Below are 15,955 nucleotides of genomic sequence, written 5' to 3'. Positions count from 1 at the left end.
GTCGTCCCCCAAAGCGCAGCCGTACGTCTACAAAAGAAAGCTATAGAGCTTTCCAAGGAACTTCGCAGTTAATGAAAAATTCGTTCTAGTCCGGGGTTCGAACCCGGCACCACCGCTTCAAGGGAGCAGTCGCTGTACCAATTGATCTAACCGGGACGGTAAGCTTATGGTAGGGCGAGAGCGAGTTGATCAATAACTCGAAGTGGCAGCAGTGTTGATGAAATGTGTCGGGGAATGCCCCAAGGTGGAATAGGTTCGTTATAAGGTAGTAATTACTCATTGTCGTGCACCAAAGCGCAGCCGTACGGCTACTAAGGAAAGCTATAGAGCTTTCTAAGGAACTTCGCAGTTAATGAAAAATTCGTTCTAGTCCGGGGTTCGAACCCGGCACCACCGCTTCAACAGAGGAGTCGCTGTACCAATTGATCTAAGCGGGACGGTAAACTTATGGTAGGGCGAGAGCGAGTTGATCAATAACTCGAAGTGGGAGCAGTGTTGATGAAATGTGTCGGGGAATGCCCCAGGTGGAATAGGTTCGTTATAAGGTAGTAATTACTCATTGTCGTCCGCCAAAGCGCAGCCGTACGGCTACAAAGGAAAGCTATAGAGCTTTCTAAGGAACTTCGCAGTTAAAGAAAAAATAGTTCTAGTCCGGGTTTCGAGCCCGGCACCACCGCTTCAACAGAGGAGTCGCTGTACCAATTGATCTAACCGGGACGGTAAGCTTATGGTAGGGCGAGAGCGAATTGATCAATAACTCGAAGTGCGAACAGAGTTTGTGAAATGTTAAGATCCCACAGGGTGGAGTACATTTCTTATAGGGGAGTAATTACTCATTGACGTCCGTACAAGCGCAGCCATACGGCTACAAACGAACGCTGCACAGCTTTCTGAGAAACTTCGCAGTTAAAAAAACAATCGTTCTAGTCCGGGCTTCGAACCCGGCACCACCGCTTCAAGGGAGCTGTAGATGAACCAATTGATCTAACCGGAACGGTTAGCTTATGGTAGGGCGAGAGCGAGTTGATCAATAACTCGAAGTGAGAGCAGTGTTGATGAAATTGTCGAGGGATGCCCCAAGTTGGAATAGGATTGTTAAAAAGGAGTAATTACTCATTGTCGTCCCCCAAAGCGCAGCCGTACGTCTACAAAGGAAAGCTATAGAGCTTTCTAAGGAACTTCGCAGTTAAAGAAAAAATCGTTCTAGTCCGGGGTTCGAACGCGGCACCACCGCTTCAACAGAGGAGTCGCTGTACCAATTGATCTAACCGGGACGGTAAGCTTATGGTAGGAGGAGAGCGAGTTGATCAATAACTCGAAGTGGGAGCAGTGTTGATGAAATGTGTCGGGGAATGCCCCAAGGTGGAATAGGTTTGTAATAAGGGAGTAATTGCTCATTGTCGTCCATCGGAGCGCAGCCGTACGTCTACAAAGGAAAGCTATAGAGCTTTCTAAGGAACTTCTCAGTTAATGAACAATTCGTTCTAGTCCGGGGTTCGAACCCGGCACCACCGCTTCAACAGAGGAGTCGCTGTGCCAATTGATCTAAGCGGGACGGTAAGCTTATGGTAGGGCGAGAGCGAGTTGATCAATAACTCGAAGTGGGAGCAGTGTTGATGAAATGTGTCGGGGAATGCCCCAAGGTGGAATAGGTTCCTTATAAGGTAGTAATTACTCATTGTCGTCCGCCAAAGCGCAGCCGTACGGCTACAAAGGAAAGCTATAGAGCTTTCTTAGGAACTTCGCAGTTAAAGAAAAAATAGTTCTAGTCCGGGTTTCGAACCCGGCACCACCGCTTCAACAGAGGAGTCGCTGTACCGATTGATCTAACCGGGGCGGTAAGCTTATGGTAGCTCGAGAGCGAATTGATCAATAACTCGAAGTGCGAACAGAGTTTGTGAAATGTTAACATCCCACTGGGTGGAGTACATTTCTTATAGGGGAGTAATTACTCATTGACGTCCGTACAAGCGCAGCCATACGGCTACAAACGAACGCTGCACAGCTTTCTGAGAAACTTCGCAGTTAAAAAAAACAATCGTTCTAGTCCGGGGTTCGAACCCGGCACCACCGCTTCAAGGGAGCTGTAGATGAACCAATTGATCTAACCGGAACGGTTAGCTTATGGTAGGGCGAGAGCGAGTTGATCAATAACTCGAAGTGAGAGCAGTGTTGATGAAATTGTCGAGGGATGCCCCAAGTTGGAATAGGATTGTTAAAAAAGAGTAATTACTCATTGTCGTCCCCCAAAGCGCAGCCGTACGTCTACAAAGGAATGCTATAGAGCTTTCTAAGGAAATTCGCAGTTAAAGAAAAAATCGTTCTAGTCCGGGGTTTGAACCCGCCACCACCGCTTCAAGGGAGCAGTCGCTGTACCGATTGATCTAACCGGGACGGTAAGCTTATGGTAGGGCGAGAGCGAGTTGATCAATAACTCGAAGTGGGAGCAGTGTTGATGAAATGTGTCGGGGAATGCCCCAAGGTGGAATAGGTTCGTTATAAGGTAGTAATTGCTCATTGTCGTCCACCAAAGCGCAGCCGTACGGCTACTAAGGAAAGCTATAGAGCTTTCTAAGGAACTTCGCAGTTAAAGAAAAAATCGTTCTAGTCCGGGGTTCGAACCCGGCACCACCGCTTCAATGGAGCAGTCGCTGTACCAATTTATCTAACTGGGACTGTAAGCTTATGGTAGGGCGAGAGCGAGTTGATCAATAACTCGAAGTGGGAGCAGTGTTGATGAAATGTGTCGGGGAATGCCCCAAGGTGGAATAGCTTTGTAATAAGGGAGTAATTACTCATTGTCGTCCATCGAAGCGCAGCCGTACGTCTACAAAGGAAAGCTATAGAGTTTTCTAAGGAACTTCGCAGTTAATGAAAAATTAGTTCTAGTCCCGGGTTCGAACCCGGCACCACCGCTTCAACAGAGGAGTCGCTGTACCAATTGATCTAACCGGGACGGTAAGCTTATGGTAGGGCGAGAGCGAGTTGATCAATAACTCGAAGTGGGAGCAGTGTTGATGAAATGTGTCGGGGAAAGCCCCAAGGTGGAATAGGTTCGTTATAAGGTAGTAATTACTCATTGTCGTCCGCCAAAGCGCAGCCGTACGGCTACAAAGGAAAGCTATAGAGCTTTCTTAGGAACTTCGCAGTTAAAGAAAAAATCGTTCTAGTCCGGGGTTTGAACCCGGCACCACCGCTTCAACAGAGGAGTCGCTGTACCAATTGATCTAAGCGGGACGGTAAGCTTATGGTAGGGCGAGAGCGAGTTGATCAATAACTCGAAGTGGGAGCAGTGTTGATGAAATGTGTCGGGGAATGCCCCAAGGTGGAATAGGTTTTTAATAAAGGAGTAATTACTCATTGTCGTCCCCCAAAGCGCAGCCGTACGTCTACAAAGAAAAGCTATAGAGCTTTCTAAGGAACTTCGCAGTTAATGAAAAAATCGTTCTAGTCCGGGGTTCGAACCCGGCACCACCGCTTCAAAAGAGGAGTCGCTGTACCAATTGATCTAAGCGGTACGGTAAGCTTATGGTAGGGCGAGAGCGAGTTGATCAATAACTCGAAGTGGGAGCAGTGTTGATGAAATGTGTCGGGGAATGCCCCAAGGTGGAATAGGTTTTAAGCATGAAATGCTTTTAGCCCCCGTTGTCGGCAGTGTGGTGACGTCACGCCGAGACCCAGATTCACTCATCCGGGCATTGAAATCCACTCATCCGGGCATTGAAATCCACTCATCCGGGCATTGAAATCCACTCATCCGGGCACTGAATTCCAGTCATCCTGGCACTGAATTCCAGTCATCCGGGCACTGAATTCCAGTCATCCGGGCACTGAAATCCAGTCATCCGGGCACTGAAATCCAGTCATCCGGGCACTGAAATCCACTCATCCGGGCACTGAATTCCAGTCATCCGGGCTCTGAAACGAGAACATCTGGGCACCGTACGAGACTTAACGAGAATTAACGAGACTCTGTAAGCCCTCCTACGCGACCGGCATGCAAGCGCCGGTTGGTCTCCAAACGAGACAAAAAATAACTGCTGCCAGTGCCTTCTCAATGTTTATCAAGATATCAGTGGAGCTGTGGGTTTGATAATGCACGGAATTATAATTTCCGATTTCTAATAACGCGTGCAAAAAGCACATAAATGCCACGTTACACTTCGTTGACATACGTGATCTCTTAGGGGCTTCGCGCATCGAAGCAAAGCCGCGCAGGCGCACAGGGGCCGGGGGAGAAGCGCTGCGTTCAAAGGGCAAGGCATCGCGCCGAACGGGTGGTGGCGTTCCTCCCTTCCTGTACGGTGCGGTTCGGGTGTCTACCGAGATGACATTAGGCCCGTAAACATTTCATGCTTACTGTACTCTCGTTTACGGGAGAGGCAGAGATTTTTTAAGCATGAAATGCTTTTAGCTCCCGTTGTCGGCAGTGTGGTGACGTCACGCCGAGACCGAGAGCCATCATCCGGGCACTGAAATCCACTCATCCGGGCACTGAATTCCAGTCATCCGGGCACTGAAATCCACTCATCCGGGCATTGAATTCCAGTCATCCGGGCACTGAAATCCACTCATCCGGGCACTGAATTCCAGTCATCCGGGCACTGAAATCCACTCATCCGGGCACTGAATTCCAGTCATCCGGGCACTGAATTCCAGTCATCCGGGCTCTGAAACGAGAACATCCGGGCACCGTACGAGACTTAACGAGATTTAACGAGACTCTCTAAGCCCTCCTACGCGACCGGCATGCAAGCGCCGGTTGGTCTCCAAATGAGACAAAAAATAACTGCTGCCAGTGCCTGCTCAATGTTTATCAAGATATCAGTGGAGCTGTGGGTTTGATAATGCACGGAATTATAATTTCCGATTTCTAATAACGCGTGCAAAAAGCACATAAATGCCACGTTACACTTCGTTGCCATACGTGATCCGGGGGAGAAGCGCTGCGTTCAAAGGGCAAGGCATCGCGCCGAACGGGTGGTGGCGTTCCTCCCTTCCTTTACGGTGCGGTTCGGGTGTCCACCGATATGGCAGAGAATTACTGCGCCATTTCCTTTCCTCAAAAAACCTTGCGTTCAAATGGCAAGGCATCGCGCTGAACGGGTGGTGGCGTTCCTCCCTTCCTGTACGGTGCGGTTCGGGTGTCTACCGAGATGACATTAGGCCCGTAAACATTTCATGCTTACTCTACTCTCGTTTACGGGAGAGGCAGAGATTTTTTTAATAAAGGAGTAATTACTCATTGTCGTCCCCCAAAGCGCAGCCGTGCGTCTACAAAGGAAAGCTATAGAGCTTTCTAAGGAACTTCGCAGTTAATGAAAAATTCGTTCTAGTCCGGGGTTCGAACCCGGCACCACCGCTTCAAGGGAGCAGTCGCTGTACCAATTGATCAAACCGGGACGGTAAGCTTATGGTAGGGCGAGAGCGAGTTGATCAATAACTCGAAGTGGGAGCAGTGTTGATGAAATGTGTCGGGGAATGCCCCAAGGTGGAATAGGTTCGTTATATGGTAGTAATTAATCATTGTCGTGCACCAAAGCGCAGCCGTACGGCTACTAAGGAAAGCTATAGCGCTTTCTAAGGAACTTCGCAGTTAATGAAAAATTCGTTCTAGTCCGGGGTTCGAACCCGGCACCACCGCTTCAACAGAGGAGTTGCTGTACCAATTGATCTAAGCGGGACGGTAAGCTTATGGTAGGGCGAGAGCGAGTTGATCAATAACTCGAAGTGGGAGCAGTGTTGATGAAATGTGTCGGGGAATGCCCCAAGGTGGAATAGGTTTTTATTAAAGGAGTAATTACTCATTGTCGTCCCCCAAAGCGCAGCTGTACGTCTACAAAGGAAAGCTATAGAGCTTTCTAATGAACTTCGCAGTTAAAGAAAAAATTGTTCTAGTCCGGGGTTCGAACCCGGCACCACCGCTTCAACAGCGGAGTTGCTGTACCAATTGATCTAACCGGGGCGGTAAGCTTATGGTAGGGCGAGGGCGAGTTGATCAATAACTCGAAGTGGGAGCAGTGTTGGTGAAATGTGTCGGGGAATGCCGCAAAGTGGAATACGTTTGTAATGAGGGAGTAATTACTCATTGTCGTCCATCGAAGCGCAACCGTACGTCTACAAAGGAAAGCTATAGAGCTTTCTCAGGAACTTCGCAGTTAATGAAAAATTCGTTCTAGTCCGGGGTTCGAACCCGGCACCACCGCTTCAACAGAGGAGTCGCTGTACCAATTGATCTAACCGGGACGGTAAGCTTATGGTAGGGCGAGAGCGAGTTGATCAATAACTCGAAGTGAGAGCAGTGTTGATGAAATGTGTCGGGGAATGCCCCAAGGTGGAATAGGTTTGTAATAAGGGAGTAATTGCTCATTGTCGTCCATCGGAGCGCAGCCGTACGTCTACAAAGGAAAGCTATAGAGCTTTCTAAGGAACTTCGCAGTTAATGAAAAATTCGTTCTAGTCCGGGGTTCGAACCCGGCACCACCGCTTCAACAGCGGAGTCGCTGTACCAACTGATCTAACCGGGACGGTCAGCTTATGGTAGGGCGAGAGCGAGTTGATCAAGAACTCGATGTGGGAGCAGTGTTGATGAAATGTGTCGGGGAATGCCCCAAGGAGGAATACGTTTGTAATAAGGGAGTAATTACTCATTGTCGTCCATCGAAGCGCAGCCGTACGTCTACAAAGGAAAGCTATAGAGCTTTCTAAGGAACTTCGCAGTTAATGAAAAATTCGTTCTAGTCCGGGGTTCGAACCCGGCACCACCGCTTCAACAGCGGAGTCGCTGTACCAATTGATCTAACCGGGACGGTAAGCTTATGGTAGGGCGAGAGCGAGTTGATCAATAACTCGAAGTGGGAGCAGTGTTGATGAAATGTGTCGGGGAATGCCCCAAGGAGGAATACGTTTGTAATAAGGGAGTAATTACTCATTGTCGTCCATCGAAGCGCAGCCGTACGTCTACAAAGGAAAGCTATAGAGTTTTCTAAGGAACTTCGCAGTTAATGAAAAATTCTTTCTAGTCCAGGGTTCGAACCCGGCACCACCCCTTCAACAGAGAAGTCGCTGTACCAATTTATCCAGCCGGGACTGTAAGCTTATGGTAGGGCGAGAGCGAGTTGATCAATAACTCGAAGTGGGAGCAGTGTTGATGAAATGTTTCGGGGAATGCCCCAAGGTGGAATTGGTTTGTAATAAGGGAGTAATTACTCATTGTCGTCCATCGAAGCGCAGCCGTACATCTACAGAGGAAAGCTATTGAGTTTTCTAAGGAACTTCGCAGTTAATGAAAAATTTGTTCTAGTCCGGGGTTCGAACCAGGCGCCACCGCTTCAACAGAGGAGTCGCTGTACCAATTGATCTAACCGGGACGGTAAGCTTATGGTAGGGCGAGAGCGAGTTGATCAATAACTCGAAGTGAGAGCAGTGTTGATGAAATGTGTCGGGGAATGCCCCAAGGTGGAATAGGTTCGTTATAAGGTAGTAATTACTCATTGTCGTCCGCCAAAGCGCAGCCGTACGGCTACAAAGGAAAGCTATAGAGCTTTCTAAGGAACTTCGCAGTTAAAGAAAAAATAGTTCTAGTCCAGGTTTCGAGCCCGGCACCACCGCTTCAACAGAGGAGTCGCTGTACCAATTGATCTAACCGGGACGGTAAGCTTATGGTAGGGCGAGAGCGAATTGATCAATAACTCGAAGTGCGAACAGAGTTTGTGAAATGTTAACATCCCACAGGGTGGAGTACATTTCTTATAGGGGAGTAATTACTCATTGACGTCCGTACAAGCGCAGCCATACGGCTACAAACGAACGCTGCACAGCTTTCTGAGAAACTTCGCAGTTAAAGAAAAAATCGTTCTAGTCCGGGGTTCGAACCCGGCACCACCGCTTCAAGGGAGCAGTAGATGAACCAATTGATCTAACCGGAACGGTTAGCTTATGGTAGGGCGAGAGCGAGTTGATCAATAACTCGAAGTGAGAGCAGTGTTGATGAAATGTGTCGGGGAATGCCCCAAGGTGGAATACGTTTGTAATAAGGGAGTAATTACTCATTGTCGTCCATCGAAGCGCAGCCGTACGGCTACTAAGGAAAGCTATAGAGCTTTCTAAGGAACTTCGCAGTTAAAGAAAAAATAGTTCTAGTGCGGGTTTCGAACCCGGCACCACCGCTTCAACAGCGGAGTCGCTGTACCAATTGATCTAAGCGGGACGGTAAGCTTATGGTAGGGCGAGGGCGAGTTGATCAATAACTCGAAGTGGGAGCAGTGTTGATGAAATGTGTCAGGAAATGCCCCAAGGTGGAATAGGTTTTTATTAAAGGAGTAATTACTCATTGTCGTCCCCCAAAGCGCAGCCGTACGGCTACTAAGGAAAGCTATAGAGCTTTCTAAGGAACTTCGCAGTTAAAGAAAAAATAGTTCTAGTGCGGGTTTCGAACCCGGCACCACCGCTTCAACAGCGGAGTCGCTGTACCAATTGATCTAACCGGGGCGGTAAGCTTATGGTAGGGCGAGGGCGAGTTGATCAATAACTCGAAGTGGGAGCAGTGTTGATGAAATGTGTCGGGGAATGCCCCAAGGTAGAATAGGTTTTTATTAAAGGAGTAATTACTCATTGTCGTCCCCCAAAGCGCAGCTGTACGTCTACAAAGGAAAGCTATAGAGCTTTCTAAGGAACTTCGCTGTTAAAGAAAAAATTGTTCTAGTCCGGGGTTCGAACCCGGCACCACCGCTTCAACAGCGGAGTTGCTGTACCAATTGATCTAACCGGGGCGGTAAGCTTATGGTAGGGCGAGGGCGAGTTGATCAATAACTCGAAGTGGGAGCAGTGTTGATGAAATGTGTCGGGGAATGCCCCAAGGTGGAATACGTTTGTAATAAGGGAGTAATTAATCATTGTCGTCCATCGAAGCGAAACCGTACGTCTACAAAGGAAAGCTATAGAGCTTTCTAAGGAACTTCGCAGTTAAAGAAAAAATTGTTCTAGTCCGGGGTTCGAACCCGGCACCACCGCTTCAACAGCGGAGTCGCTGTACCAATTGATCTAACCGGGGCGGTAAGCTTATGGTAGGGCGAGAGCGAGCTGATCAATAACTCGAAGTGGGAGCAGTGTTGATGAAATGTGTCAGGGAATGCCGCAAGGTGGAATAGGTTTTTATTAAAGGAGTAATTACTCATTGTCGTCCCCCAAAGCGCAGCTGTACGTCTACAAAGGAAAGCTATAGAGCTTTCTAAGGAACTTCGCAGTTAAAGAAAAAATTGTTCTAGTCCGGGGTTCGAACCCGGCACCACCGCTTCAACAGCGGAGTCGCTGTACCAATTGATCTAACCGGGACGGTAAGCTTATGGTAGGGCGAGAGCGAGCTGATCAATAACTCGAAGTGAGAGCAGTGTTGATGAAATGTGTCAGGGAATGCCGCAAGGTGGAATAGGTTTTTATTAAAGGAGTAATTACTCATTGTCGTCCCCCAAAGCGCAGCTGTACGTCTACAAAGGAAAGCTATAGAGCTTTCTAAGGAACTTCGCAGTTAAAGAAAAAATTGTTCTAGTCCGGGGTTCGAACCCGGCACCACCGCTTCAACAGCGGAGTTGCTGTACCAATTGATCTAACCGGGGCGGTAAGCTTATGGTAGGGCGAGAGCGAGTTGATCAATAACTCGAAGTGAGAGCAGTGTTGATGAAATGTGTCAGGGAATGCCGCAAGGTGGAATAGGTTTTTATTAAAGGAGTAATTACTCATTGTCGTCCCCCAAAGCGCAGCTGTACGTCTACAAAGGAAAGCTATAGAGCTTTCTAAGGAACTTCGCAGTTAAAGAAAAAATTGTTCTAGTCCGGGGTTCGAACCCGGCACCACCGCTTCAACAGCGGAGTCGCTGTACCAATTGATCTAACCGGGGCGGTAAGCTTATGGTAGGGCGAGAGCGAGCTGATCAATAACTCGAAGTGAGAGCAGTGTTGATGAAATGTGTCAGGGAATGCCGCAAGGTGGAATAGGTTTTTATTAAAGGAGTAATTACTCATTGTCGTCCCCCAAAGCGCAGCTGTACGTCTACAAAGGAAAGCTATAGAGCTTTCTAAGGAACTTCGCAGTTAAAGAAAAAATTGTTCTAGTCCGGGGTTCGAACCCGGCACCACCGCTTCAACAGCGGAGTCGCTGTACCAATTGATCTAAGCGGGACGGTAAGCTTATGGTAGGGCGAGAGCGAGCTGATCAATAACTCGAAGTGGGAGCAGTGTTGATGAAATGTGTCAGGGAATGCCGCAAGGTGGAATAGGTTTTTATTAAAGGAGTAATTACTCATTGTCGTCCCCCAAAGCGCAGCTGTACGTCTACAAAGGAAAGCTATAGAGCTTTCTAAGGAACTTCGCAGTTAAAGAAAAAATTGTTCTAGTCCGGGGTTCGAACCCGGCACCACCGCTTCAACAGCGGAGTTGCTGTACCAATTGATCTAACCGGGGCGGTAAGCTTATGGTAGGGCGAGAGCGAGTTGATCAATAACTCGAAGTGAGAGCAGTGTTGATGAAATGTGTCGGGGAATGCCCCAAGGTGGAATAGGTGTTTATTAAAGGAGTAATTACTCATTGTCGTCCCCCAAAGCGCAGCTGCACGTCTACAAAGGAAAGCTATAGAGCTTTCTAAGGAACTTCGCAGTTAAAGAAAAAATTGTTCTAGTCCGGGGTTCGAACCCGGCACCACCGCTTCAACAGCGGAGTCGCTGTACCAATTGATCTAAGCGGGACGGTAAGCTTATGGTAGGGCGAGAGCGAGTTGATCAATAACTCGAAGTGAGAGCAGTGTTGATGAAATGTGTCAGGGAATGCCCCAAGGTGGAATAGGTTTTTATTAAAGGAGTAATTACTCATTGTCGTCCCCCAAAGCGCAGCTGTACGTCTACAAAGGAAAGCTATAGAGCTTTCTAAGGAACTTCGCAGTTAAAGAAAAAATTGTTCTAGTCCGGGGTTCGAACCCGGCACCACCGCTTCAACAGCGGAGTCGCTGTACCAATTGATCTAAGCGGGACGGTAAGCTTATGGTAGGGCGAGAGCGAGTTGATCAATAACTCGAAGTGAGAGCAGTGTTGATGAAATGTGTCGGGGAATGCCCCAAGGTGGAATAGGTTTTTATTAAAGGAGTAATTACTCATTGTCGTCCCCCAAAGCGCAGCTGTACGTCTACAAAGGAAAGCTATAGAGCTTTCTAAGGAACTTCGCAGTTAAAGAAAAAATTGTTCTAGTCCGGGGTTCGAACCCGGCACCACCGCTTCAACAGCGGAGTCGCTGTACCAATTGATCTAAGCGGGACGGTAAGCTTATGGTAGGGCGAGAGCGAGTTGATCAATAACTCGAAGTGAGAGCAGTGTTGATGAAATGTGTCGGGGAATGCCCCAAGGTGGAATAGGTTTTTATTAAAGGAGTAATTACTCATTGTCGTCCCCCAAAGCGCAGCTGTACGTCTACAAAGGAAAGCTATAGAGCTTTCTAAGGAACTTCGCAGTTAAAGAAAAAATTGTTCTAGTCCGGGGTTCGAACCCGGCACCACCGCTTCAACAGCGGAGTTGCTGTACCAATTGATCTAACCGGGGCGGTAAGCTTATGGTAGGGCGAGGGCGAGTTGATCAATAACTCGAAGTGGGAGCAGTGTTGGTGAAATGTGTCGGGGAATGCCGCAAAGTGGAATACGTTTGTAATGAGGGAGTAATTACTCATTGTCGTCCATCGAAGCGCAACCGTACGTCTACAAAGGAAAGCTATAGAGCTTTCTCAGGAACTTCGCAGTTAATGAAAAATTCGTTCTAGTCCGGGGTTCGAACCCGGCACCACCGCTTCAACAGAGGAGTCGCTGTACCAATTGATCTAACCGGGACGGTAAGCTTATGGTAGGGCGAGAGCGAGATGATCAATAACTCGAAGTGAGAGCAGTGTTGATGAAATTGTCGGGGGATGCCCCAAGTTGGAATAGGATTGTTAAAAAGGGGTAATTACTCATTGTCGTCCCCCAAAGCGCAGCCGTACGTCTACAAAGGAAAGCTATAGAGCTTTCTAAGGAACTTCGCAGTTAAAGAAAAAATCGCTCTAGTCCGGGGTTCGAACCCGCCACCACCGCTTCAAGGGAGCAGTCGCTGTACCGATTGATCTAAGCGGGACGGTAAGCTTATGGTAGGACGAGAGCGAGTTGATCAATAACTCGAAGTGAGAGCAGTGTTGATGAAATGTGTCGGGGAATGCCCCAAGGAGGAATACGTTTGTAATAAGGGAGTAATTACTCATTGTCGTCCATCGAAGCGCAGCCGTACGTCTATAAAGGAAAGCTATAGAGCTTTCTAAGGAACTTCGCAGTTAATGAAAAATTCGTTCTAGTCCGGGGTTCGAACCCGGCACCACCGCTTCAACAGCGGAGTCGCTGTACCAATTGATCTAACCGGGGCGGTAAGCTTATGGTAGGGCAAGAGCGAGTTGATCAATAACTCGAAGTGGGAGCAGTGTTGATGAAATGTGTCGGGGAATGCCCCAAGGAGGAATACGTTTGTAATAAGGGAGTAATTACTCATTGTCGTCCATCGAAGCGCAGCCGTACGTCTACAAAGGAAAGCTATAGAGTTTTCTAAGGAACTTCGGAGTTAATGAAAAATTAGTTCTAGTCCCGGGTTCAAACCCGGCACCACCGCTTCAACAGAGGAGTCGCTGTACCAATTGATCTAACCGGGACTGTAAGCTTATGGTAGGGCGAGAGCGAGTTGATCAATAACTCGAGGTGGGAGCAGTGTTAATGAAATGTGTCGGGGAATGCCCCAAGGTGGAATAGCTTTGTAATAAGGGAGTAATTACTCATTGTCGTCCATCGAAGCGCAGCCGTACGTCTACAAAGGAAAGCTATAGAGTTTTCTAAGGAACTTCGCAGTTAATGAAAAATTAGTTCTAGTCCCGGGTTCGAACCCGGCACCACCGCTTCAACAGAGGAGTCGCTGTACCAATTGATCTAACCGGGACGGTAAGCTTATGGTAGGGCGAGAGCGAGTGGATCAATAACTCGAAGGGGATCTGGCGCCGACATGGCAGCCAGACGCTTACATCTTGTTCTTCTTCAGATGCTGCAAATGATGGCGATTTTTGATCCTGCCGCGATGACGACGTGCCTTCCAATGAATGGAGCCGCTTCTACCGAGCAAGTCTGTCCTGCTGACCTGGCTTTTTTGAGTGACGCTTCGCCTTTGGACCTCACAGCGCTACCGGCGCTCGAACGTTTCATCGACTGGCAACCCTGGAATCTTCAGCACAAGCATGACCTACATAAGCAGCTGTTGTACCCAGCCACACCGGGATCTGGCGCCGACATGGCAGCCAGACGCTTACATCTTGTTCTTCTTCAGATGCTGCAAATGATGGCGATTTTTGATCCTGCCGCGATGACGACGTGCCTTCCAATGAATGGAGCCGCTTCTACCGAGCAAGTCTGTCCTGCTGACCTGGCTTTTTTGAGTGACGCTTCGCCTTTGGACCTCACAGCGCTACCGGCGCTCGAACGTTTCATCGACTGGCAACCCTGGAATCTTCAGCACAAGCATGACCTACATAAGCAGCTGTTGTACCCAGCCACACCGGGATCTGGCGCCGACATGGCAGCCAGACGCTTACATCTTGTTCTTCTTCAGGTTTGTTACTCTTACCTTTCTGTTAATGGCAAACCATTTAGGAAGTCGACGCCAGATCCCAACTTTGCTGTGTGCATGTTTTTACGCCTTCTGTACGATGTGTCCGCGAGCTGTTCAGGATACATAGGTTTGTTTAAAAGAAAGCTTTTGCTTGCGGGAGACGTAGAGCAAAATCCTGGGCCTCTGTCTGCTGAGCAGGAAAAGCAGATGTTCGATACTATCATGACAATACCAGTGATACAACAGCAACAGACCGAAATATTGGACGAACTACGTTCCATTCGGCTTGAGCAAAAGGATCTCGAAGAAAAACTAACAAAACTCGCAGAAAAAGTCAAGAGCGTTGAAGATAATGTGTCACTGGTGCTCCCGCTAAAGCCTGAAGTAGAAAGATTATCTCAAAATTCCCAGAAACTTGCTTTTGCGTGCACGGCCCTCCAGTCATCGCACGATGACCTGGAGAACCAATCACGAAGAAATAACTTAATATTCTACGGCATCCATGACAAAGAAACCGAATCGTGGGAACAGTCTGAGACTAAAATTATCTCTTTTTGCGCTGAAAAGTTAGAGCTTTCCGTTGACGCCGCTGCTATTGAAAGAGCGCACAGACTAGGAAGATATGCGCCTGACAAGCACAGACCCCTGATCGTTAAATTCTTGTCCTTTAAAGAGAAGAATCGTGTTCTTTCAAATGCTGCCAAACTAAAAGATACTGACTGGGCGATAAGCGAAGACTATTCGGCCAAAGTACGGCAACAAAGAAAAAAGCTCATGCAGTTTGCTAAGGCACGCGGCGGAAAGTTGAAACTGCGGTTTAATAAGCTAAACCTGGACAACAAAACCTATATGTACAACATTGAAACAGACGATATCACTTGCGTAAACCAATAGCCATCACCGAGGCTTTTAGCTTGCCCACAGACTGCTATTAAAAATGAACTTGTCTGTATTGTTGTTAATTGTCGCAGTCTAAAAAACAAAACTGACCAATTCTCCTCACTCTTACAAATGACAAACGCACATGTGGTGATTGGAACCGAGTCATGGCTGGACAGCAACATAAGCGATGGTGAAATATTTCCTCCATCCTATACCACGTATAGGAAGGATCGCAATGTACGCGGTGGTGGTGTGTTCATCCTCGTTCATAGCAGTTTGAAAAGCGTGTCTGTTAACCTAGAAAACGATTCCTGTGAAGCTGTCTGGTGCAAGGTACAGCTGGGCGATGGTACTTCTTTCGCAATTGGCTCTTTTTATAGGACGCCCGGTTCAACCTGCGCACAGCCATTTTTTGAACTTAGCAACACATTATTAGCCTTAGATGCAACACATATTATCCTTGCCGGTGATTTTAATATGCCCTGCGTAGAATGGTCTTCTTTTAAACCAGTAATTCGCACTGCATCGCTCTTGTATACCGCTTTCCGTGAAGTAATTGGTGCTCACTCATTATTCCAGCTTGTTCAAACCCCTACCAGACTCGGCCTTACCAGTGCTAATGTATTAGACTTGTTTTTCTGCAATGACCCTAGCCTAGTCTCGTCTGTCATAACGCTGCCAGTCATAAGCGACCACGATGTAGTTTTAGCAAAAGTATCCTGTAATGCTATGAAGACCCACTACACCCAACCACGCAAAGTGTATTTTTATGAAAAAGGGGATTATGCTTCGCTATCACGGGATCTCGACGCATTTTTTCCTGAGTTTCTTTCACATCGGCCATCTCTGGATATCGATTCCTTCTGGAACTTGTTTAAAACTAAAATTTTGTCACTGACGCAGACTTTCATCCCATCCCGCTTGATTTCAGCCAAGCGTCGTGACGATATGCATTGGATGAATAGACAGTTGCGGGCAATGATCAACCGGCGGAAACGGCTGTTTCGCAGATATTGTGATACGCCCGCACTAACTTTGTACTCCGAGATGAAAAAGCAAACTAACAACTTATCGAAAGAAATCCGTAAAGCAAAAAGGGCATACTTCAGCACACTAGGCCAACAACTAAAGACAAACCCGAAGGCAGTCTGGAAATATGTTAAAAATAAGAGAAACAGCAGGGTCTCTGCGCCTGATATACTAGACGAAACTGATTTTGGAAGGGATTCAAAAGGTAAAGCGAGAAGTTTCAATCTTTATTTCCAATCGGTGTTTTCCGATCCCATTAATATACATACTGATTTTCAATCTTCCAGCACCCTGACCAGAATGAATGACGTAGAAATTTCTGAACGAGGGATCATGCTTTTATTACAGAAAATTAAAGTTACATCAGCACCAGGGCCTGACAACATTTCCAATTAC

The 15,955-nt window shown here is 47.7% G+C and overlaps 1 protein-coding gene across 1 annotated transcript; it reads left to right on the top strand.

Annotated features, from left to right (window-relative positions):
- The first annotated feature begins 13,038 nt into the window (after positions 1–13,038).
- Positions 13,039–15,174, top strand: LOC149338103 (uncharacterized). Its single transcript, XM_089550270.1, has one exon. The coding sequence runs from the start codon at positions 13,049–13,051 to the stop codon at positions 14,540–14,542; it is 1,494 nt and encodes a 497-aa protein (XP_089406396.1). The 5' UTR covers positions 13,039–13,048; the 3' UTR covers positions 14,543–15,174.
- The last annotated feature ends 781 nt before the right edge of the window (positions 15,175–15,955 follow it).

This window comes from Amblyomma mixtum, chromosome 6 (genome assembly GCF_055824585.1).
Source record: "Amblyomma mixtum isolate Tamu chromosome 6, ASM5582458v1, whole genome shotgun sequence".
NCBI lineage: Eukaryota > Metazoa > Arthropoda > Arachnida > Ixodida > Ixodidae > Amblyomma > Amblyomma mixtum.
The sequence above is the reverse complement of the archived record's forward strand: the minus strand, read 5'-3'. Positions and strand labels throughout refer to the sequence as shown.